Source organism: Nannospalax galili, unplaced genomic scaffold (assembly GCF_000622305.1).
Source record: "Nannospalax galili isolate Female #2095 unplaced genomic scaffold, S.galili_v1.0 scaffold364, whole genome shotgun sequence".
Taxonomy (NCBI): domain Eukaryota; kingdom Metazoa; phylum Chordata; class Mammalia; order Rodentia; family Spalacidae; genus Nannospalax; species Nannospalax galili.
In genome coordinates this window covers 2,335,578-2,360,899 of record NW_008352752.1, presented here as the reverse complement: position 1 = coordinate 2,360,899, position 25,322 = coordinate 2,335,578, and the positions used below count along the sequence as shown (strand labels likewise).

General features: G+C 37.6%; 1 protein-coding gene across 8 annotated transcripts in view; it reads right to left on the bottom strand.

The window, feature by feature from the left end:
• Tbc1d5 (TBC1 domain family member 5) overlaps positions 1 to 25,322 on the bottom strand; it is a 545,935-nt gene that overhangs the window by 237,126 nt on the left and 283,487 nt on the right. For all 8 annotated transcript variants that reach the window (XM_029554511.1, XM_017802415.2, XM_029554510.1 and 5 more), the window contains one exon: positions 6,607 to 6,709. In XM_029554511.1, the coding sequence (XP_029410371.1) occupies positions 6,607 to 6,709 (103 nt within the window). The remainder of the gene's footprint in view (positions 1 to 6,606; positions 6,710 to 25,322) is intronic.

Genomic DNA, 25,322 nt, shown 5'->3' with positions numbered 1-25,322 from the left:
TAATGGTGGTGGGTCATCTGGCCTCTTGATCAAGGAAGCCGAGGAGACCCCACCAGATGGATTTGAACCAGTGTCCAGTCTATAAAGAGGAAGGTCAACACAGAGGAATTACTTCCTCCATGATTCCAAGCGAAACCAACCATGGTTGAGTAGGGCCTTTGACTTATCTTCACACAGGCAGAACTGGTAAAAGAAAGGAGCCAGGGGCTCCTCCCAAGTCCATATGTCCCCTGAGGAACAGATCCTCAAACGAGCTTTAGAGTAAAAATAAAGCGGTATATCTGGACCAACTGTATGGCCTTAAACACCGAAAAGGAAAGTATAACCAAAGATTAAATAGGCCACAAAACTTCCTAACAGTCCATCTGTATAGCTAAAGGCTACATAACAAGCATTAATGCCAGACAGGCGATACCTTCTTTTGAGTTGTTGGCCAGGGTGGCCAAAGGGATTCTCAGAATGTAACCCAGCACAGAACTGGGAAAATGAACAGCAGACCCCAATCTTATCCAAAGGAAGCTAGACAACTGATTACTGTTAGATGAGGAACAGCTGACCTTCCTAAAGCAAAGACCTCTAGATAGGCTGACTAGATTCACCAGAAGGGCAAGTAGTGGGGAATGGCTGGGGGTGCCGACAACACAGTAGACAGTAGCAAGGTATCAGGGTATAAGTGTTCCAGTGGGGGGAGGGAGGCTAGGGGAGGGTGCTACCTGGGAAGTGGGTGTATAAATAAATAAAAAGAAAGAAAATTGTTCAAAGCATAAAAATTTGCTCCTTAATAATTAGTAGATGTGAAAAACATTACGATTGAAATCTACCTCATGACTTTATATCCATGCTCAGATGCCAAGGAGCTCAGAACTAAGCGACTCTGACTAGTAATAATCAGATATATAGATATCAGAAATGTATGTTCATCTTAGTGTCAATTTTATTAAAAATGAATTTTTCTATATGAAACTGTATTTCAATAATGAAATGGAGATCTTTTGTAAAGTTTAAAACCTCATTTAATTCTAAGTCTTATAGGGTTTAGACAGAGTACAAGATTGTGTAACTGTTTTAATTCAACTATATACCTAAAAATTTACAGCCACTTTTGAAAGAGATGCATCTTAGCTCTGGAAATTGTTATTGAATATGTCAATGCTGTTGTAATGAAATGCTTCTTCTAATTATATGGCTAGTAAATAAATAATTTTTTTAAAAAAGTACCAGACTGGTGGAACTAACTTTGGATGTTTAATACACACACTTTGAGGCCTAATTTCTTCAGAGGTACATAAAGGACAGGTTTTGCTCCTTGCCCTCCTAGGTCGACTAGTTCCAGGGAACTATGAGCATCTCTCAAAATGTCCTGTAATTGTGGTGGGTCACCTGTCCTCTTGATCAAGGAGACCAAGAAGACTCCACTAGATGGACTTGAACCAGTGTCCAGTCTACAAAGATGAGGGTCAAGGTCAACACAGAGGAATCATTTTCTCCATGCTTCCAATCGAAGCCAACCATGGTCGAGCAGGACCTTTGACTTATTTTCACATAGGTGGAACTGGTAAAAGAAAGGAGCCAGGGGCTCCTCCCAAGCCCATGTGACCCCTGAGGAACAGACCCTCAAATGACCTTAAGAATAAAAATAAATTGGTCTATCTGGGCCATCTCTATGGCCTTAAACACCCAAAGGAAAGTGTAACAAAAGATTAAAGGGGCCAATATAATTTTTTAAGAGTCCATATGCATAGCTAAAGGCTACATAATAAGTAACAATGCCAGATAGGAGATACCTTCTTTTGTGTTGTTGGCCAGAGTGACCAAAGGGACTCCCAGATAGTAACCCAGCATAGAATTGGGAAAATGAACAGCAGACCCCATTCTTATCTAAAGGAATATTGACAACTGATTGCCGCTAGATGAGGAACAGCTGACCTTCCTAAAACAAAGACCTGTAGATAGGCTGTCTAGATTCACTGGATGGATAAGTACTGGGGAGTGGCTAGGGGTGCTGACAACACAGCAAACAGTAGGAGGGATACCAGAGTATAAGGGCTCTAGTAGGGCAAGGGAGGCTATGGGAGGGTGCCATCTGGTAAATGGGTATATAGTTGAATAAGATAGTTCTGGATGTTCTGTGTCATATACATACACAGACACACACACAGACAAAAAAAATCAACAAAATTTTAAAAATGTATTATATTTGAGGAGAAAGCATGGAAAGTTAAGTCATGTTAATTAATACAGGTGATAAAAATTGCCATTGAAATCTATCCGATGACTTTATAGACATACAGAGGTGCCAAGGATCCAAGTGCAACCGATTATGACTAGTAATAGACACATACAGATTAGAGACGCATGTGCCAACATCTCAGTGTTAGTAGTACAAACAATGAGTCTTTCTGCAAGGAACAATATATTCTAAAATGAAATGGAGATCTTTTTCAAAGGTTAAAAACTCATTCTGTTTTATGTCTTACAGGGCTTATACTGAGTTCAATATTGTGAATATTCAACTGTGAACCTAGAAACTTACAGCCACTTGTGAAAGAGATGTACTATTGCTCTGGAGTGTGTTACTGAATATGTTAAGGCTGTAATGAAATGCTTCTTCTAATCATGTAGTTATTAAAAAAATGATAAAAAAAAAAAACCTGAGAGAAATAGTTTTGCTTTCAATACTAGACAAGTAATACTTGATTAGTAACTGCATGTGGATAAGGGACACAGTTAAATAATAGTTGTGCTTGCTATACAAGAGCCCAGCTTCAAACTGTAGAATAGCAGAAAGAAAAACACAGCCAAAAATGAAGGGCAAGTAGATAGGCATGTTTAAAAAATATTCATAAAGCATTAATCATGAGTCAGCACATTATAAATCTGAGAAACCACAGTAAAAATGTATTGTTATCGTGAAAGTGTGTCATTCTGCATCTGTGTATGTATGTGTATGTATACATATCTTCATTTCTGCTTGCTTAAAGCAGAATGCTCATTCATACTCTCTGCAATCCAAACTCATGCCCCTGAAAATAAAGGTAACAAAGTTTTCTTCATCAACAGCCTGTAGGCTCACAAAATTGAACCTGTTCTTTTATCTGCCTGTGTTCATTTAGCCCACCAAGCAGTCTTTATTAAAACTGAGACATCAGACAGTCAAAGTTCATTAATACCATTTATATAATCTCTGCAATTTCAATTAACTCAGCAAGACATTCCACTACATGATAACAGTCTCATTAATTCAATAAAATCCCATAACTATTAACAATATGGTCGATGTTAAACGGGGTGTCACCTAGTACAAAATAATAGCTTTAACAGCTTGTGATGAAACTTGAGATTTTTTTTTCCTTAAATTTGATCTGGCAAACATTCAGTCCTTCTAGAGCAAGGTATTATTTCTGTTTTATTTTATTTTTGTTGTTGTTGTTGTTGTTTTTAAATCTAAAGGACTTTAAACATTAAGGTGAGACCTGGCACAAGATACTAATACTTTCATAGTGAGTAACTGACAGACTAGGCCTAACTCATTAAGAATGTGAGACTGCATATGCTTATCTAGTCTTTCACACAATACATATATCAAAAGGTGGAGCATGACAGCATATTATTTTCCCTTGTTCCAATTATTGTAAGGACTTCCTTACTCTATGTCTTGCATCTTTCTCTAAAGATGAACACTAATGTGTAACTGGAGCTCATTTAATCCTGAAGTGATTCCCTATCACTACATCTTTTACTATAAGTATTTTCAAAGATTTAGAAGAATGGAAACAGAGAGGAGACAGCCCAAACAAGATTCCACAAAGAGTGACCTTGCATCCTTTTCAGAGGCTCCAAGTCATTGAACCAATGGAGCAGAATGATGGGGCTCTGAAGAGTGCTAAGAGCACTTAGAGTTTGAGGCACTTTGAATGTTGTATTCTATTTAGACTTCTTGTATGTCTTTCTTCTTCTTATATATTGATTTGGATTTGGTCTTTTGACTTTATACGTGACTTTCTGACAGCTCTTTTTTTATACAAAAGCATTTTCTATGCTGAGATTATGAAAATGTTTTCCTTATTATTTTATATGTTTATTTATTTATATTTTTGTATTTTTATTCTATCTGAAGCTTCTTAACCAATAAAGGTACATTAACCTTTTTTTCCCGGGCAGAAAACTAAATACAGTAAATCAATATATTTCCTTCCCAATTATATTTTACTAATCCCATATACAATGGAACATGTTCCTAGACTGTTTCACTGATCCTTTGGTTAAGTGTTATAATATCATTATATTAGCTTGATCAAAGACCCTCCTCACTATCATGGGAATTGAATTCAGAGTCTTACATCTGCTAAGCATGTGTCCTACTAGTAAGCTATGCTCCCATTTCCTGATACAAGAAACTTTATAAAATACGGGACATTTATAAAAATACTAAAGGCAAGATAGAAAAATAGTAGTAGAAGTAATGTTTCCTTTTGCCATTTTAGCCGACTCCCAAATTCTGTGGCAATTCTACCAAAATAAGTATAAGGCTGATGGTCACAACAACTACCTTCATGAACTTACATTGAGCATTATATGTTCTTTATCCTGAGACATGAACTTGCTATGTGGCCCAGGCTGGCCTCAAACTCATGACACACTCCTGCCTCAGCTCCACAGAACTGAGATTACAGGTGTGAGCAACCATGGCTAGATCACTGTATGTTCTTAACACCACAGTAAATACTATTACTGTCCTCATCTTACATAAATTTTTAAAAACTTAGTAATTAGGCAAGTAAATTACTCAAGATTATGCAGCTGGTACACAGTCAAACTGAGACTAAAGTAAATAAAACTGGGCTTGGAGAGTGCTTTTAACCACTAAGCTGAATTACCTGTTAAAGCAACTCTACATCTCTGAGACACTAAATTTAAAAGAACTATGGTCAGTTTTAATAAAACACATAACTCATTTAGATTATTAGGATCATGAAACATCTGCAGTTTCATTTGTTAAGAAGGAATATTTGTACCTAAAATTTTACCATTGAGAAACATGGTATTATTTTTCTATTCATTCAATTAGTGCTTTATTCCTTTTAAAACATAATTTTCTTTATACAGCTTTTATAACTTCATTGTCAAATTTGTTTGGATATTTGAACGATATGTATATTTTTTCAATTTTTAATTCTAGATAGCTATTGACAGAATGTAATTAATAGGAAGATATATCACAGAGCTGGGAGTATAGCTCAGTGGCAGAGGGCCTGAGTAGCATGTGAGAAACTCTGGACTCAATCCCTAGTAATGAACAACAAAAAAAAAAGCATTTTTTAAAACTGAAGGTAAGGTAAAATCACCACCCTAGGTTATTACATGTATACAACAGTAACAAACATATTAATATAATCATAAACTGACTTGGCCATCTTTAAAAATATGTAAATTGCTGGGTGTGGTGGCCCAAGCCTTTAATCCCAGCACTTGGGAGGCAGAAGCAGGTGGATCTCTGTAAGTTCAAGGCCAGCCTGGTCTACATAGCGAGTTCCAGGACAGCTGGGGGCCTGGTCTACATAGTGAGTTCCAGGTCAGCTAGAGCTACAGGGAGACCCTGTAAAAAAAAAAAAAAAAAAAAAAAAAAGTAAATTTTATTTCAGATTAAATAGTCTGTTTGCCACACTTTCTGTTCCATTAGGCTGAAGTTTGGCAGTCAAGTAGATGTAACTTTTTAATTTTTAAAAAATTTATTTTTTGTGTGTCTTAGTGTTTGGCCTGTATATATGCAAGTGTACCTGTGCACACAATGCCTGTAGAGCCAGAAGAGAGCATCAGATCCAATGGAACTGGAATTACCGGTGATTGTTAGCTGCCATATGGGTGCTGGGGACCAAACCCAGGTCTTCTGCAACAGCAGTCAGTGTTCTTAACCACTGAGGCATCTCTCCAGTCCCGTAGATGTAACTTTTGATTATTTTAAATTTAGTGTGAATTATCATTTCATACATATTTGGAAAAATAAAAGAGTCATGTGTATATATCTTTAGTGAGACACAATAAACCTCAATATAAATCCTGGGTATATATTTATATATTAAACAATTTATATTTCCAAAACCATAAAACAGTCTGGTAATGTCTTCAGTAATGAAATGAGCTGAATATCAGGAGCACAAGACAGCTAACTATAAACTTCGAAAAACTTAAACTTTCTAAAGTTCTGCTACTTGTAAATTATAGAGTGAAAGGACACTTATTTTTCACACGACATCACATATTTATAAATGCTGTGCTTAGAAATAATATTTACATACACAACTTAGAAAAGTTTTATTACTAACCTGGTTTCAGAGATGCTGTTTATATCTGAACTCGCAAAAGTTGAAAGAAAAGATTGAACATCTCATAGAAGACAATTTGGTAGAATGCCTTATAATGAGGACGAAGCATGCATTTCAATGAGCTTGCTTTTCACACTCTGCAGCTGACAAGCAGTACCTGGATTACTTTAACATTATGATACAACTCTGGCTACAATAAAGGTTGCATTATTGCTCTATCATTTGTCAAGCTGTATGGAAAATTTGAAGACAGTGGTTGCCACCTGTAAGATATTTTCATTACCTGTTTATAAAGCAGCTGCTCATTTTCTCTAGCATAACAGAAAAGAACATCTGTAAGAATTTTTCTCACATTTTCTTGTTGGAAAAACTGCATTTCAGGAAACCTAAAAAAGAAAACACAGGATTGAGCCTGACTAGCACAGTTGCAAGAATCACCCTCAGACTCTTATCTCTACAAGGTTCAAAGGGCTTTCAGATTTCAATCTAGCTCTAATTTGCCATGAAACCTGTGTCACTGGTAGGATTAAGAAGGGGTGATAAGGGCTGGAGAGATGGCTCAGCAGTTAAGAACACTGACTGTTCTGGCGGAAGACCCGGGCCCGAATCCCAGCACCCACATGCCAGCTAACAACTTCTGTAACCCCAGTTCCAGGGGATCTGACAGCCTCTTCTGTCCTCCACGGGCATTGCATGACATGGGTGCATTTACATACTTGCAGCAATACATGCATACACATAAAAATAGTATTTTTTTTTTTAAAAAAGGAGGTGAAAAAAGAAAGATGATTATACCCTAGGGGCAAGTGACATCTTTCAACATCTAAACATTTCAAATTTCTTCACATACTTCAATCATTCCATGTGGGAATACACGTTTTAGGAATGAATCACACACAACCTACTTATTTGGGGGTAAGGTGTTACTTTGGCTTTAGCCCATTTTGTGGTGCTTGTTTATTTCTGAGAAAGAGACTGTTCTCACTAATGATCACAGTCCAGCATGAAACTCATGATCTTCCTGCCTCAGCACTCTGAGCACTCCAATGATAGGTAGGTGCCACCACGTCTGGTTGCCTCATATGTTTTCTTGAAATTAGAATGTGACTTTTGTAAAAGTACTAATTTTTTTAAAGAAATCATTATCATTTTCTTGATATCAAGATTTCAATTGAATATGACCATATTGTCAGTTTCATATGATTAAAATACAAAATCCAAATGGAATATAAATTGGTAAACCTTGCTTAAATATTCTCTGCACAAAAAAAATTCTACAAGGTGGATTGATATAATGTCAAGCAGAAAAAGGACAGGCGATCTTCTAGAAAAGAGTTTAATTCATTGTTTGTGGTGCAAAGACATAATACTGAAAGAACCCGACCAGCAAGCACACAGCAATGCACACACAACGTAAAGGTTGGAGGCCTGCCATCTAGAAGCAACTGTCAATTGGGTTCAGTCACAGAAGGTTTAAACAACAATTTCATGGAGAAGAATACAGAACATTAGTGTGAAAGGCAACTAAGTCGGAAGGAAGGTTATGAAGGTATAAAAGGCAGGCAGTATTTCAGGCAGGGTAACTAGAAATGAGAAGGAAAGGGAAAGCTACGTGAATCAACCCCAGTGGAGAATAGAGCATCTGTACAGAAGGAAAAGTGAGGCAAGTCTGGAAAGAGCTTTAAATACTGAATTTACAACTGAGTCATACAATTCAGTGATTTCCCCAATTTGCACATGGAAATGATAGACCATCAGCAGGAACTGTCCTGAAACGGGAGTGTTTAAGGAAGGACCTGAAGGCACCTTAAGGGAAATGAAAAATTCCTGTTGCAAAATTTCTAGCTAGGCAGTGACTGTGGTAAGTTCTGCATCTACCGAGTAGGGACTGTAGTCCCAACCTTGTGACCAAAGGGAGATCAAGTTAAAAAGCCTAGAAAGTAGTGACTGCTGAGGACTAAAGATCACTAAGCATCTTTGAGTAATGGTACTTTAGGTGAGGAAAAGTGAATTAGGTAGCTATGGAACTACAAAATAAGAGAAAATGTAAGAGAATGGAGTGGGAAACTACCTTGAGCTTCATGGAAGCACAGGGCATTACAGAAACTCCACTCCTCAGTGGAGTCTTTCCAAGAGAGGTAAGTCAATTTATTTCATGTTAGCATAGTTTACTGCCATCTTTTTCTGGAAACCTCAGCTGTTTTGTGCTTTGTACTGATACTGTGTTGGCTCGATATGAGTGACAACAGCTTCCTCTAATCCAGGCTATGTTTACAGTTGAGCTACATTAGGTATTAATGAAGACTATCTTTTCAGATCCTGTTTTTTATATATAAAACAAGGCATATTTAGTCTTCATTTGTTTACTGGACTTTTGCTTAAAATTCTCTTTGATGTACAATTGTCTTCAGACTTCAGTTGTCTTAGCTTTTCCTTAGCAACAAGGTAACCTCTTTAGGGGCAAGGAAAATCTAAGAATATGAACAAGATGAACTTACATCTGTGCAAAAAACCTTCATGTAATCTACCAGATAATTCCACTCACTACTGGGCCTGCAAGCAGCAATCAGGATGGAACACGGATACTCAACAAAATAAGCTGGTTAAAAAAAAATGTCTTGGAGAAACTTAGTCATTAAAGTAAGAGTGGAATACTTGTGAGAGATGAAATTTCTGTCCTTTTCCTCATTAGATGACAAATGTATCTCTGTTGTTAAAATAGGGTTCAGGAACAAAATTGGTTGGCTCAAGATTTTGTGTTATCTTTTTCCTCACCTACGATTTGGAATATTCTATGCAGTGACAAAAAGTAATACTGTTTAGGTGCAATTCAATGATTATAGAAGAAATCAGTGAGAACTGCTATATTCACTTTGCTTCAAACATCTATGAACTTAAGTGTTTAACATCTCAATACCAAAAATGTAAATTATATTGTATACTAATTCATGGTTACATTTAAATGCAGATTAAGTACTTGAAGTATTTGGGAAATTAGATATCCAGAAGAATCAAAATGTAGGTAGATAATTTAAATTGCTCACTTTGGGCTAGTATCAATTAACTGAACATGTATATTATTAGACAGTGTATCTAAAACAGGAGTACAACATCTACAGCTCCAATGCAATGCTCAAGTACCGCTTCAGGAAATCTGTTTCTTTTCTTTCTTTCTTTCTTTCTTTCTTTCTTTCTTTCTTTCTTTCTTTCTTTCTTTCTTTCTTTCTCTCTCTCTCTCTCTCTCTCTCTCTCTTTCTTTCTTTCTTTCTTTCTGTCTCTCCCTCTCTCCCTCCCTCCCTCCTTTGATAACTATTACTTGTTCTCTAAATTCATAGCATCAAGTACACAAGGTAGAGAAATACACACGTAAATTCTGAAAACGAAGTAGGAGTTGGTGCTATTTCAGAAGTTAGAAAAAGAATGAATATTCAAAAAGTTTTAACTGGAAAACTACTCGGAGATCATCCAGTCCAACTCAGAGACTAACTGGCAACAAAACTGAACCCCGCAGATGTTGCCACCTGCCAGTGCAGGTGAACAGGCAGCAGGCAGTGGCACTTTGTGCTCCTTCCCTGTCACAAATAAGCAAAGATGTACTTTTAGGTAAAATCCCAGGACTTGAGAGACATACAGAAGAACCTAGCACGAAGTCAAGGAACACACTCGAGAAATGACACACTCCCTACAAAAATTACTTGCCATATTATCAGTATGCCAGCCAGAAAACATTCCATGTATAGGAACAGATGTGACAGAAGAGAAAGTCCAGTGCACAGTGCTGCTGGGAACAGTCATTGTCAACGCCCTCACCTGCTGCAGCTCTCAGCGCCTCTTTTCCTCCTCTCCTGTCTCCCAAAGAACTGGAGGGGTTTTCTTTCTTTCTTTGAAATAGCCATGTGAACTGGTATGAATTCGAGACTGGTAAAGTAGTTTCAACATCAATGTAGCCCAGCTATTATTATAAAGGTAAATCTAATTTTGAAACACTAAGAGATGAATACTGACCCAAACTGATCACGAGTGTTAATAATCTGAAAAATCAGTAATGAGTATAATTTCATGCAAAAAAGAGACAACAGCAGCTTCAGAAACGATGTGGTAATGAAAAAAAATCAGAATTGAAACTGTACAAGCTCTTGACTCATTGAAAAAAAAATCTAGTAGGAAAATAAGAGGGGAAGTAAATTCATACCACAAATAAGGAGTAGAGTCCAAGAGAACTGATTTTTTTTTTAATTTGGTCGGAAAATGAAAAAAAAAACAAAACGTGAATTGGCAAAAGTAAACTCTGAAAATAGAAACATGATGAACATGAGACAAAAGTTTTTAAATTTTTACTTCATGTGAAAAATGACAATTTTTGTATATAAAGGTTCAGGTTTGGGGGCCCAGAAAGATGGCTCAGTGGTTAAGAGCACTTCTTGCAGAAGATGTTCAAATCCTAGCACCTGCGTGGCAGGTAACAACTCTGTGTAAGTCCAGTTTCATGAGATCCGATGCCCTCTTCTGACTTCCATGGGCACCATGCAACACAGGTGCTCTTACATACATGTAGGCAATACACACATATACATAAACATAAAAATAATAAATTTTTAAAAAAGGTCCAGGTTTTGTCACATGGATATCAACAAATTTTAGCTCTATTGATCAATGTGTAAAACAAAGACTTCTTAAAATACATAATAAGCAGGTAAAAATCAATAGCATTGGCTGAGTGTGTGGAACACACCTTTAATCCTAGCACGCTATAGAGGAAGGGGCAGGGGGATCTCTGTGAGTTCAAGGCCAGCCTGGTCTGGTCTACATAGTGAGTTCCAGGCCAGCTGGGCTATAGGGAAACCCTGTCTCAAAAAAGAAAAAAAAAAAAAATCACTAGCATTTTTCTGTATAATAGTGGATTGTTCAAAGCAGGTGAACAATCTAATTTGTATTACTTCCAAAAAAGCATTCAGCAATCAAAAAAAATTTTTTTGTCTTTTTGAGACAGGGTCTCCCTGTAGTCCCAGCTGTCCTGGAACTCATTATGTAGACCAGGCTGGCCTTGAACTCACAGAGATCCACCTGCCTCTGCCTCCCCAGTGATGGGATTAAAGGCGTGTGCCACCACGCCCGGCTTTCAGCAATTAATTTTTAAAGGGAGTAAAAGACCTGTACAACAAAAGTATGAAACTTTATGAAAAAAAATGGAAGAAAACATACATAAATGGAAAGACACCCTGTATTTATGGATTGGGGAAACAATTTTGTTAATGTGTGCATACAACTCAAAGCAATCTATATTAAATTTTCAGTGTCATTTATCATATGGAAAATTCACATTGAACCACAAAATAACCCTCTCTCTCCATTTAAAAAACAAGGTGGAAGGATCCAACTCCCTTCCCCCCTTCCAGTGAAAATGTACTGGCTTTAGTTACAGGTTTCTTACAAACTACGTGCTATGTAACACAGATCTTATCTGGTTCCCCTTTGAACACGGAATCATGGCATAAGGAAGTCAAATAGCTATAAGCAGAGGCTACATGGAAGTGTCATGGCTGAGAGTCAGCTTCAACAGGCCAACATGTGAGTGATCAGCCCTCATGTAATTTTAAGAAGGGATAGAGGGCAACTAAGCACCAAATTTAGAGCTCTGGTAAGTAACCTAAGTGCTTGAAGAGAGTAGAAAAACATTTAACTAACGTCTATTACAATACAGATAATAAAGGGAAGGCAAATAATTCAAACTATCTGTAGCCCTAGAGTTTTCAGACAACAAAGACACAGAAAGAAAATTTCTTAAGCAAGAAAAGGGTTAAGAAAAGAATGAAATGATGAAGGGCTTTATCACTGCATTATAGTATTTAATTAGGTAATTAGAAGTATTAAAACAGGCAAAGCATTGGGCCCAAATGAATTACTGAAGATTCAAGTATTCAATAAGATGCCCCAAGAGGAAATACAGCCTTGCTGAGGGTTTATAATCATCCATCAGGACAAAGAAACATAGAAGGACTTGAAGGAACAATCGCCGATGCTATGCCTTTATCCAAAAACAGAAAATCAAAACATTCATCCAAACTTTAAACTGAGCCAATGAAACTCCCTAGTATACTATTAAATATCTATAATACCATACTGTGGTTCACTATCTTATTAAAGGAAAACTGAAAAGTTAAGCCAAAACCATGTGAAGCATAGTCTGATAAAGAATGAAAGCATGGGGCTGGAGAGATGGCTCAGCGGTTAAGAACACTGGTTGTTCTTGCAGAAGACCCGGGTTCGTATACCAGCACCCACATGGCAGCTAACAACTATCTGTAACTCCAGTCCCAGGGGATCCAACAGCCTCTTCTGACCTTCAAGGGCAATGCATGATATCGGTGCACGTACCTACATGCAGGCAATACACACACATAAAATTAAAAAAAAAAAAAAAAGAATGAAAGCAGACACATGAGGTTTGTTTTCTTGTTGTGTGGATCAAATCACCATTCTCATTTCTCAGCCAAACCTGCTGTCTGTTATTTCTAGGCACCAATATGGATTTAATTTCTCAGCTTCCTCTTGAGTTAGCTATGGCCTTTGTGACTGAGTGCTACCCAGTGCACTCAGAGTGTATGTTACATATGAACATAACTTACCCCACTCCAGTCCTGGAAGGTCCTGTACATATTTTTCATCCACCTAAATAGAATGGTGAGATCATTGGGGAGATCTGGAAAACTATGAATAGATTGTGATGGCTTTAAAAATACAGCTGCACTATCTCCCACCTGCAGGCCTCTCTCTGGGGTAAGTCCATTGCACCCTCCACGCCTTGACTACCCCAGCCCCATTCACCCTCCCATCTCCCCCGCCATTCTCTCCTCCAAGTTTGGGCCCTGCCCCATTCCTTGTCTTGGGGCCCCAGACACCTGGGGAACCAATGCTGCATCCTGATCCTTCTTGGGTGTTTAACAGACATACTTTGAGGTCTATAATAATTTGGTCAGAGGGACATAAAGCACACTTTTTGCTCCTTGCCCTCCTAGGTCGACTAGTTCCAGGGAACTATGAGCATCTCTCAAAATGTCCTATACTGGTGGTGGGTCACCCGTCTTCTTGATCAAGGAGGCCGAGGAGGCCCCACCAGATGGACTTGAACCAGTGTCCAGTCTATAAAGAGGAGGGTCAACACAGAGGAATCGTTTTCTCCATGCTTCCAAGTGAAGCCAGCAATGGTCGAGCAGGACCTTTGACATATCTTCACATAGGCGGAACTGGTAAAAGAAAGGAGCCAGGGGCTCCTCCCAAGCCCATGTGACCCCTGAGGAACAGATCCTCAAACAACTTTAAGAGTAAAAATAAAGCGGTTTATCTGGACCAACTGTGTGGCCTTAAACACCCAAAAGGAAAGTATAATCAAAGATTAAAGGGGCCAATATAATTTCTTAAGAGTCCATATGCATAGCTAAAGGCTACATAACAAAAGAGGAGGGTCAACAAAGGGATTCCCAGATAGTAACCCAGCATAGAACTGGGAAACTGAACAGCAGACCCCAATCTTATCCAAAAGAATATTGACAACTGATTGTTGCTAGATGAGGAACAGCTGACCCTCCTAAAACAAAGACCTCTAGATAGGTTGACTAGATTCATCAGAAGGGCAACTAGTGGAGGAATGGCTGGGGGTGCCAACAACACAGCAGACAGTAGCAGGGATATCAGAGTAAAAGGACTCTAGTGGGGGGAGGGAGGCTATGGGAGGCTGCTACCTGGGAAGTGGGTATATAAATAAAGAAAAAAGAAAAAAAAAATTCAAAGCATAAGAATTTGCTCCTTAATAATTAGTAGATGTGAAAAACATTATCATTGAAATCCACCTGATGACTTTATATCCATGCTCAGATGCCAAAAAGCTCAGAAAGTAACCGACTGTGACTATTAATAACCAGATATATAGGTATTAGAAACACATATGCATCTTAGTGTCAATTGTATTAAAAATGAATTTTTCTGTATGAAACTGTGTATTTTAATAATGAAATGGAGATCTTTTGCAAAGTTTAAAACCTCATTTAATTTTATGTCTTATAGGGTTTATACAGAGTACAATATTGTATAACTGTATTAATTCAACTGTAAACCTAAAAATTTACAGCGAATTTTGAAAGAGAAGCATCTTAGCTCTGGAAATTGTTATTGAATTGCCAATGATGTTGTAATGAAATGAAATGCCTCTTCTAATTATATGGTTATTAAGTAATTTTTTAAAAAGTGTGTATGTAGCATGATAGAATGTGAATTATCCTGAGTGTGGTCATCACACCACAAGACACAGAAGTGCAAATTAAGTTGTACACCTTCCATTTCTTTCAAATGTGCAAAATAAAGCTAAAAACTCCATTAGCTAACCCCCTACTCCTTTAAAATAAATCAAGACATATCCTGAGCTTAAAAAAAAAAAATACAGCTGCAAATTCTTTAATACACTTCCCTCTGAGCTTACGCAATAAAAACGGCATAGGTTCTACCTGGCTCTTTTTTCTTTTGAGGGCTGCTTGATCATGAGTCTTTTCTAGATGAGGACAAGAGAAAGTCTCATGCAGTATGGATCCTCTAGCCCTACTCAGGCAATCAGTGTCTGCAGCCGTAGCAGACAGCTGATTGCAATCTCATGACACACTAAGAACTTCCTAGCTAGGCTCATGCTAAACTACTGATCTGCAGCAACTCTGAAATAATATTATTATTGCCTTAAAAGACTAAGTTCTGTGGCTCTAATTTATGTGGTAAAAGTAATTAAGGTCCTGAGGTCTGATTCAGAGGCACTGTTAAAAAGAACTAAGTAAGTTTGTAGAAATGTCTTTAGTTTTAGAAGCCACAAAGATCTTCAGGAGAGTATTGGTAATAGACTAAAGGTTATGAAAGATAGTCCAGGAACAGGCTGCCAGAGAGGACTTCAATGAAAATATGGAACACATTATAGGAGAAAGGGGGGGGGGAGAATTTCCTATCATGTAGGACAAATATTATGATAGCATGGTAGCCTCTGGTTATATTCAAACTGGAGCTCTGGCTGAGGAGACTTCAGACACAGTGCTGAAGGTGCTATCTGGTTGATTCTTGTGGTTTATGGTAGAATGAACAAAGATACAGCCAAAGAAACACCTATAAATGTGTTTAAAGTTATTTAATTTAAAAATAAAAATCCTCAGTTTGAATGTCTCCAATCAGCAAATTAAAGGTAACATTAAGGCAGAGTTTCTTGGCAAGTTAAATCTCCAATACAGAGAGAGAAAATCAAGATTAAAGCTGAATCTAGGTGCGGGACTATAAATCTGTTTGTAAGATATTATAAAGTGTTGGGGGACCCTGCTGCTAAAGTTGTAGTCCTCCATGTCTGGATAGCTCTACGGGCTTGGTGCTATATGGAAGGACTCCCTTTCTCAGCAGGGGGGCCTCCTGCTCTCTGCCTGACTTACCTGGAAAGTGCCACCAAGAAGGGATGCCTGACCTTATTTGGAACATGACCTTTGGCATAGTTACCTGCAATAAACCTCCCCCAGGTTTTTTCTATATGATAATTAGGCATTGCCCTACAGTTGGATGATAGGATCCCCCTGCCACATGTACTATGAGCACTTATCAGCTGAGACTTTGGCTCCTGCCTCCACACTATATTTTCCCTAATCCCCACTGAATACATGGAGCTGTATCACTGAGTCTGGAGCTGTATCACTGAATCTGCCTCCCAGGAAGGGCTTTCTACTGTCAGTGCTCACTGGCAGTCCTGACACGGTTCGTCGCTTCTGCTCCCTTTATTCTCGTGGATCAGTGGCCAATGACCCATGAGGGGAGGGAGAGACACCACAATAAATCTCTATGATAAAGTCTGTTCAACAAGAAAAAAGGTCCTCTGAAAGGGCTAGAAGTGCACCTCACAGAGATTAAGCAGTTAGAAGCAGGACAAAGTTGCACTTATCAAACTCTCACAGCAAAGAATTATTAGGTCTAAAATGTCAATACTTCAAAGCTGGAGCAATGAATTAGAAATATATCTATTTTAGTCTCCATCTCTTTCTGAATATGATACAATATACAGATTCATTTACATTTGGTCCTGTTTGCTTAACATGTGCTTTACACACTGAAGTACTTAATAAATGTTTCTTAAAAATGAAGAAGGGTTCAATCTAGTCCTAGAAGACTGACATCAATCATAGAGTAATAGAAATACTGTCTGCCTTTAGCCACTGACAAATTGCATTTACCCATTCAAGCAATTTCCTTTCTGAGGTCCAACATATTGCCTTCTGAAATAAAAAGATTTAAGTAGATGATTACCAATAAATAGCACAGAGACTGACCATGGGAACTATCCACATACACAGGAATTTGAAGCTTACGAAAATTTGGGAACACAAATGATAATTTTGTAGGTAATTGTAAATGAGAATTACAATAAAATATGTGTGGCATATAAAAAAAGGGAGGAGGTAGTCTTCATTAGAATCTTCAACTTCTAAGCAGGAGCAGACCACAGTAATTTGCAAAGTAGTCATTGTTAAAAAAACAAATACACTTAAAAATAGCCCTGTGTAAAGAAAAATTAAGCGTATGGGATGAAAGCCATGACTAGGAAGACGAAGTAGAAAAACAACCTGAGCAGAGTTTTGCCGTCTTCAATTTGTTTTTTACAAACAATAAGACATACCTTAAGGAGGTGGTGGATTCTAATTTTAAAAAAGTCAAAGAAATGAAAACAGAACAATATTGTAACAAAGGACAGGATTCTGTCCAAGAAGACACCAGAAAAAACCTCCAAGAGTCTAACAAAGGCAGGTGAGGGCTTGGAATCGGCACATTTGAGAAGATAAGCATGAGGCACAGAACGACTGGCAGGATGGAAGGCGTGTAGAGGGCATGGAAGGCCAGGCTGAGGAGGAGGGCAGCCACCATGTTAAGCACAGGTTTTCATCTCCATTTCTTTCTGGGTCTATTAAGTCCTGAGTCATGTGTTAAAACCCTCTACCCTGCTGTCACCCATATTGCAAACATCTTTACAATCAAACCATAAAATTGAAAATTTGGGAAAGAAATACAGACGTGGAAAACATGTGCACTGTAAATGTAAAATGGTGTCACAAATGGAAATACAGATTTTATTTTAGTTTTAACCCTAAGGAAGGATTTAAAAGATATCCAGAGCATCACTCTTGATACACTGAAGTGTCTTCAATTACAAATCTGCTTGAATGTTCTGCAAAACTGTGTTACACTAACAAAACTATGCCAGCTTTACTGCTCATCAGACTTTAAAGTCACTGAAAGCCATGACCTTCCTCTGTGCTTGCCTCCACCACACCCTGTAGACCCAGTACCCTCCTGAAGGCCTCCCAACCATGAGCAGATCCTCCAAACACCCACAGGCCTGCTACCACCTCACTCAAGTTAGATGGAGTTCTTCAAATCAAAATTGTATCATTAGTGTAAAAGTAGGTTTTTGAGGACAACATGACCCTACCATGTCCTATGAACACATCAATTTTCAGAAACATAAAATTAGGGAAAAAAAAATTCACATCAAACTCCAAACTTTCTGAGTTCCAAGGTGCCAGCTGGAGGTCATTTTCTTGATTATGGTAATTCTCCTGAAATTGTCAGTGAGTCTGTTTTCCTGGTGAGGATTTTTTTTTTTTTTTTTTTTTTTAACCTCTTTTAGACAGGGTCTCCCTGTAGTCCCAGATGGCCTGAAACTATGTAGATCAGGCTGGCCTTGATCTCACAGAGATCCACCTGCGTCTGCCTCCTGAGTGAGTGCTGGGATTAAAGGTGTGTCCCACCATGCCCAACTTACTTTTAATTCCTTTAAGCACATGAATTCACAATCATAATCAATACTTGCCTAAAACAAAGAAGACATGTAAGAGAGCCCATAGGTAAGCAGCTCAGGTAACCCCGTTACCTCTGAGTACTGTCCTCCATATACTACTGTTTCCAAGGTAAAAAGACTTAGGAGTAGTATCAAGCTGCTAATCACCGCATTATACAGCTGCATGTTCTGTAGTGAATAAACATATTTTCATTTAAATAACTGAATAATTTGGGGCTAGAGAGATGGCTCAGTGGTTGAGAGAACTGGATGCTCTTGCAGAAGATCTGGGTTTGGTTCCCAGCACCCACATGGAGACTAACAGCGATCTTTACCTTCAGTTCAGGGGATCCAACACCTCTCCTGGCCTCCATGGACATTGAATGACATGGATACATTTATATATGTGTAAGCAAAACTCTTATACACATTAAAAAAATGAATAAATTCTGAAAAATAACTAAAAATTTCATAAAGGTTTTTTAAAGAGCACACACTAGAAAAGGTATATGCTAAGAGTTTCTATGCTTACAAAGAACAGAAATGGGAAATACGTACTTTCAAACAAGAACAGCATGGGAAAAATACATATATGCAACAATAATAATTACTTTGTTTTTAACCTTAAATGTGAAATGAGGAAGGACTATGGGCCATTGGACAGAGGAAGTGTTTCTTTCATTCCTGAAAATCTGTTTCCCTCTTTAATATCTAGGAAACACACACACAGGTGGCCAACAACTCGCAGAGAGCGGCTGGTGTTGTAGTTTTTACATCCTCGGCTGTGAACAAGTGCATATGTGAGGGCTGCTCGTGCATGCACAAGCATGTACTTTGCCTGCATTAAATAAAATCACAACACAACACCAAGTACATCCACTCATTCATGTGTGTCTGTAGTCCACCTCAAGGAGATTGAAAATATAAATACAAGCTGCTATTTTGGTGTGATCACACGAATATGGCAGCTTGTATTTTTTTCCCCCTTAACATTTTAACACTGGGCAGATTGTCTGCATTAACACACACCAAAATCAATTCTGTTCTGAAATTGCTTGTAAAATCCTCCTTTCCCTGAGGAATTTGTTTTTCACTTAAATAAAAAATGGGCTCAGAGGAAACTGTAAAATATACCAACCATTAGGGCATTCTAACTTTGCGAAATGTGACAATCAATGGATCAGAGCACCTTGAACACTGATGCGGGCAGGGACTGAGGGGAAGGTGCTCTTTACATTAATACTAATAGTAATAAAGGAATTATCTCCACAAAATCATTTTTACATGTCATTAACATACAAGCCTTTCAACAATGGTCTAGTCCCTATCAGCATACCAAAAACGTAATACAGAATTACACTGGACAAAAACTTCCTTAAAACACTTCTTATAAAAACTGGAGTTTTCTCAGAGGAGAAAGGAAAGCAAGTATCAGCATAGGCCATATTTACATTATCAATAGAAATTTTAAAAATTCACATAATATACTCTCCAAAAATATAATAATTAAATATCTATACAATCCTATTTAACATCCCCTATGTATAGGAACAGCCATGTTTTATATAAGCCCTGTCCAATAGAGCAATCATTAACACTTAGATGGATTTGATGTAAATGAAGACTAAATTTTTATTTTATTTTATGTTAAACACCACGGGTACCTGATTTCTAACAAAGTGAATAGTACATATTTGTAGTTTTAAAAAGATAATTTTAGCAATTATTAAGCCTCAAAATATCAAATAATAAAAATTTTAAAAGGATACAAATTTTGCTTTAACAGGTTATTTCTAAAACTTGGTCCATATACAGGATTATAAATAAAACCAAGCACTAAAATAAAAATGCTTCATCTTAAAAAAAATGAAAGAGCTGGGCATGGTGCGCATTCCTGTAGTTCCAGCACTTGGGAGGCAGAGGCAGGCGGATCTCTGTGAGTTCAAGGCCAGCCTGGTCTACACAGTGAGTTCCAGGACAGCTGGGGCTACAGGGAGACCCTGCTTCAAAAAGAAAAAAAAAAAAGAAAGAAGGAAGGAAGGAAGGAAGGAAGGAAGGAAGGAAGGAAGGAAAGAAAGGTGAGGATTAAGTAGGAAACAGCTATCTGAAATATTAACAAAAATTACTAGAAATAAAAAAGTAAACTTAGAGACAATATCTAGCACGTTTTATAGACTTTCAGGTAAATTTCAAAATACGGTCAATGGTACAAAGAAAAAATTAGCTTAAAGAACTTTAAATCATTTACTTTAAGAGACAGAACACACTTGAAGAAAATATGAAGACAATTTGGCAAAAGCTTATAAATGTTAATGTGCAAATGATATCATAGATGCTATATATGTATTTTTAGAATAGACCTTGATAGACCAAATACCATACTTCTTTGGCACCTACTATGGAAATGATATCGCCTCCTGAACTCAAATTTTTCCTTTCATTTTAATTATGTTGAAATTCAGAATTGTTAACTTAGAAGCTTTTGAATTGAAGTGTGGCAAAATTTGTTCAAGATAATTCAAATTCCAAATTATAAATTCTAGAAACTGGACATTCCCTGAATTACCTCTTGATTATCAGGGGATTTTTTTCTATAATAAAAACGGGGATATACTTCATTAGGATGACATAAGGAACAATTAACTGAAATGAATATAAAAACCTTTGAGGCAAAATGGACTAATGGCATAAAAGAATATTTTAAAAGTTTAAGAGAAAGATATTTAACATAGTGAATAACCAGACTGAATAAATTCAATAACCCAATTATTTTATTTAAACTCACACTAGAAGGTTGATCATAGCAATATATATATATTGGTCTGTCTGTCTATCTGCCTGTCTGCTTGTTTTGAGATAGGGTCTTCCTCTAGACCTGGCTGGCCTGGAACTCACTATGTAGACCAGGCTGGACTCGATCTCACCCAGATTCACCTGCCTCTAACTCGGAGTGCTGAGATTAAAGATGCGATAGGAATATTTTTAAAAGAGTGGTTATGTCTCTAAGGGTGGAAGAGGTGTCAGAAAGTATGACTATAATTGAACAGCAATTGTCACTGGCATTTTACTAAGCATCGACTTGGCAATGTACAGTGGGATGAAAACAAGACTGGGGGCTTTGCTTTCTGGGTGCTATGACGAGGTGGAAAAAGGAGACTGCAACCAATCCCAGAGGTCTGGAACACACTACTTCTGCTATGGCACCAAATCCATCTGCATTGTAACTTTTCTTTTTCACTTTCTTTATTATACTTTGTACTTATTGGGTATATGTCATATTTATCTTGGCATTTCCAGTGCCTGGTACTCCTGTAGGCTAATACAAATCTAATGAATGCATTGGGAGATAGACTTAAATAATAAGACCAAAATTAAACGATATCATTTGAAAGTTATAGGAAAAATTCTACAGAATATAAACTAGGCACAACGTTTTTTTTCCAAATGCAAAGACTATAAAACTTGTTATGGACACGGTGATGATGAACTCAGGCCTTAAATGATGAGTTGTCAGGGATTCAACAGGGAACAGTGGAGGGAAACAGGATACAAAGCACAAATCTGCTCTTGAAACATTCGAGAAAATACTATAATGAAAGGGAGATGGGCATGTGTTATGGAAGCTGGGTAAATTTTTTCTGTGACCACAAGGACGTGAGAGATTTCGGATTACGGAAGTAGTGTGATTATAAATGTGTTTTTAGATGAGAGATTGGGTTGAGCATATGGAATGGAAAGGAAGTGGAAAGATAAGAGATATATTCAAGAGAGCAATGAAGCAAGAGACTACAGGTAGGAGGTAAAACTACCCCAAAAAGAAAAACAGAACAAAAAACCAGAACCAAGGAATGAGAAAAACATACAGTAACCCCTAATTTGTATTTAAACGTATGTGGCCTCAAGCTATTTCCTCGCACCTCTAATAGTACCTTTAATCTAAATCACTGGCAGGTTGTAACTGAGTGCTCTAGTGCCAGGGGCTTTTCAGTTTCATGCTTATCTCCACCTTCAATCAACCGGGCAGAAGCCACAATTCTCTCTTCAGATATCAGCCCCTCTTAGTAACCCCATTCTGCCCACTGCAAATGAAAAAGAACCGAAGCCTCTCACCTGGTCTAGCATGGTCTGCTTAGGTTTCAACTGTTTCAACCTCCCTTCACTTTGTTCCTCTCAGCACAGAGCTTATATTCATTGGAACATTCTGCACAGCTGATCTCACAGCCTGAGATGCTCTTCACTTAGTTCTGCAAAAGGCTGGACTTACTAAGAAATTTTTTCACATCTTAGATCAAATGCCATCTTCTCAGAGATGCTTACTCTGATCATCGTTTCTCAAGTGGCCATTACTTTAGCTGTTCTCCCAGCACCTATCCTGCTCCACTGCCTTACTTCTTCACAGCAGTTGTCACCGTTAACAAATTTCCACTTGTTTCAAATAAGATTGTTGTCTATTTCCTTTTCACACAGTTAAAAAAAAAAAGTTCTATAATCAGAGACCTCTGTTATTCACTACTCTGATCTCCAATAAAAGAACATGTCAGGGGCTGGAGAGATGGCTCAGCAGTTAAGAGCACTGATTGCTCTTGCAGAGGACCCAGGTTCGATTCCTAGCACCCACATGGCAGCTATGAACTGTCCTTAACTCCAGTTCCAGGGAAATCCAAAGCCCTCTTCTGACCTCCACTGCATTGCATGACACAGGTGTACTCACATACATGCAGGCAATACACTCATATACATAAAATAAAAATAAATGAAATAGTAAAAAAAAAAAAAAAAGAGAGAAAAGAAAAGGACAAAAGAAAGAAAAGAACTTGCCTGACATCCAACTTAGGGCTCTGTGGGAACTCCTGAGCAGCAAGAAGAAAGCCATCTGGCCCCTCCAATATAAAATCAAAGGAGAGAACCTGAAGCCTAGATCAAACAGCTGTTCATGCCCAACAAGTAAACCACAAAGGTACATAAAGTTTACAAACAGAAGCAAACCTAAACTCAACAAAGGAAGGCCCGAGTCGCACACAAGAGTCAGAAGCTACAAAAGGAATCCATATGTCAAAGTCATGGCGAAAAAATAGTATCGTGAAAAATCCAAACAATATATCCCCGCAAGTACCAACAGTCCTGTAGAGGAGTACAATGAGAACCCCCTAGAGACTGCACAGGACATGGAACTCAAAAGAACAATTATAAACATGATAAAAAATTCAGTGAATTTAAAGAACACACAAAGAACTCAAAGAAGATGGGGATAAAGTTCTGAATGAATTCAGAAGAGTTAGAAATATTGAAGAATACTCAGAATGAAATGAAGAAGGAAGTGAAACACTCAGTAAGCCAATTAGAAATGACAGGAGAAAGCCTCACCAATAGGATGAATGAAATGGAAAACAAAATATCAAGATTGGAAGATAATGTGGACGAACTAGACCACTCAAGCAAAGATAATGAAAAATTTAAGAAAACACAAGAATGGAATATGCAGGAATTGTGTGAAACCATAAAAAGACTAAACTCAGGTATCATAGGCTCTATTAGAGGAAGGAGAAGAATCTCAGGATAATGGTATGGACCAGATCTTCAACAGGATTGTAGAAGAGTATTTCTCAAAATTAAAGAAAGATATGGCCACACAAACACAAGAAGCACATACAACATCAAACAGACAAGACCAGAAAAGAAACTTTCCACAGCACATCATAGTAAAAATACTAAATGTACAGAACAAAGAGAGAATACTGAAAGCTGCAAAAGAAAAACAAGTCACATATAAAGGAAAATCCATCAGAATTACAGCCGACTTTTCAGTACAAACTATGAAAGCCAGAAGAGCCTGGACCAAAGTATTCCCAGTTCTAAATGACCACAGATGCCAACTCAGATTACTTTACCCAGCCATGATAGTCAAAGGGGAAAGAAAATTCTTCCATGACATAAATAGGCTGATAGTACTCATGTCCACAAAACCAGCCCTTCAGAAAGTTCTTGAAGCAATACAGAGAACAGAGAAAGGAGCAACTATACCACAAGGGCAACAACAGACAGGAACAACTATTCCCAAGGGGTAACAAAGAAACTAAATGAAGTTATAACTGTTGAAACAGTTACACCAAAAATGTGAACAGAAATCAAAACGATAGGAATCAATATACATCTTTCATTAATAACTTTAAATATCAATGGACTGAACTCCCCAGTCAAAAGATACAAACTAGTTGACTGCATTAAAAAACAAAACTTATCTTTTTGTTGTCTGTAAGAAACCCATCCCACTAACATGGACAAGTACTACCTTAAGGTGAAAGGATGGGAAAAAAAATATTCTAAGCGAATGGTACTAAGAAAAAAGCAGGAGTTGCAATTCTAATATATGACAAAAGAGACTTCAAACTAAAACTAAATCAGAAGAGATAAAAGAGGGCCACGTCATTCTGATCAAAGGAACAATTGACCAAGAAGATATTACAATCACGAACCTATATTCACCTAACTCTGGTGCACCTAACTTCATAAAAACAGTTCTACAGGACTTTAAGACCCAAATTAATTCCAACTCATTAATAGTAGGGGACTTCAATACCCCACTGTCTCCATTAGACAGGTCAAAAGGACAGAGAATTAACACAGAGACCACTGAATTAAACAACATCATACATCAAATGGACCTAACAGACATCTACTGAATATTCCACCCAAGCAGCAAAGAATATATTTTATATTCAGTGCCCCATGGAACTTTCTCCAAAATCAACTACATACTAGGGCACAAATCAAGCCTCAACAAATACAAAAAGATTGAGATAATTCCATGCATTCTATCGGACCACAATGCAATAAAGCTTACAATCAACACCCGAAGAAACCCCAGTAACCACATGAACACATCATTCATTCTGAATGATGAATGGGTTAAAGGAGAAATAAATAAATAAAGAATTCTTGGAACTAAATGAAAAGGACAATACCACACACACACACACACACACACACACATAAATGAAAATGACAATAAAACACAACAAAACCTCTGGTACATGCTGAAAGCTGTCCTTAGAGGGAAGTTTATAGCTCTAAGCACCTACATTAAAAAATCAGAAAGAACACAAATAAATGATTTAACACTGCAACTCAAGACACTTGAAAGGAAACAAAAAATGAAACCT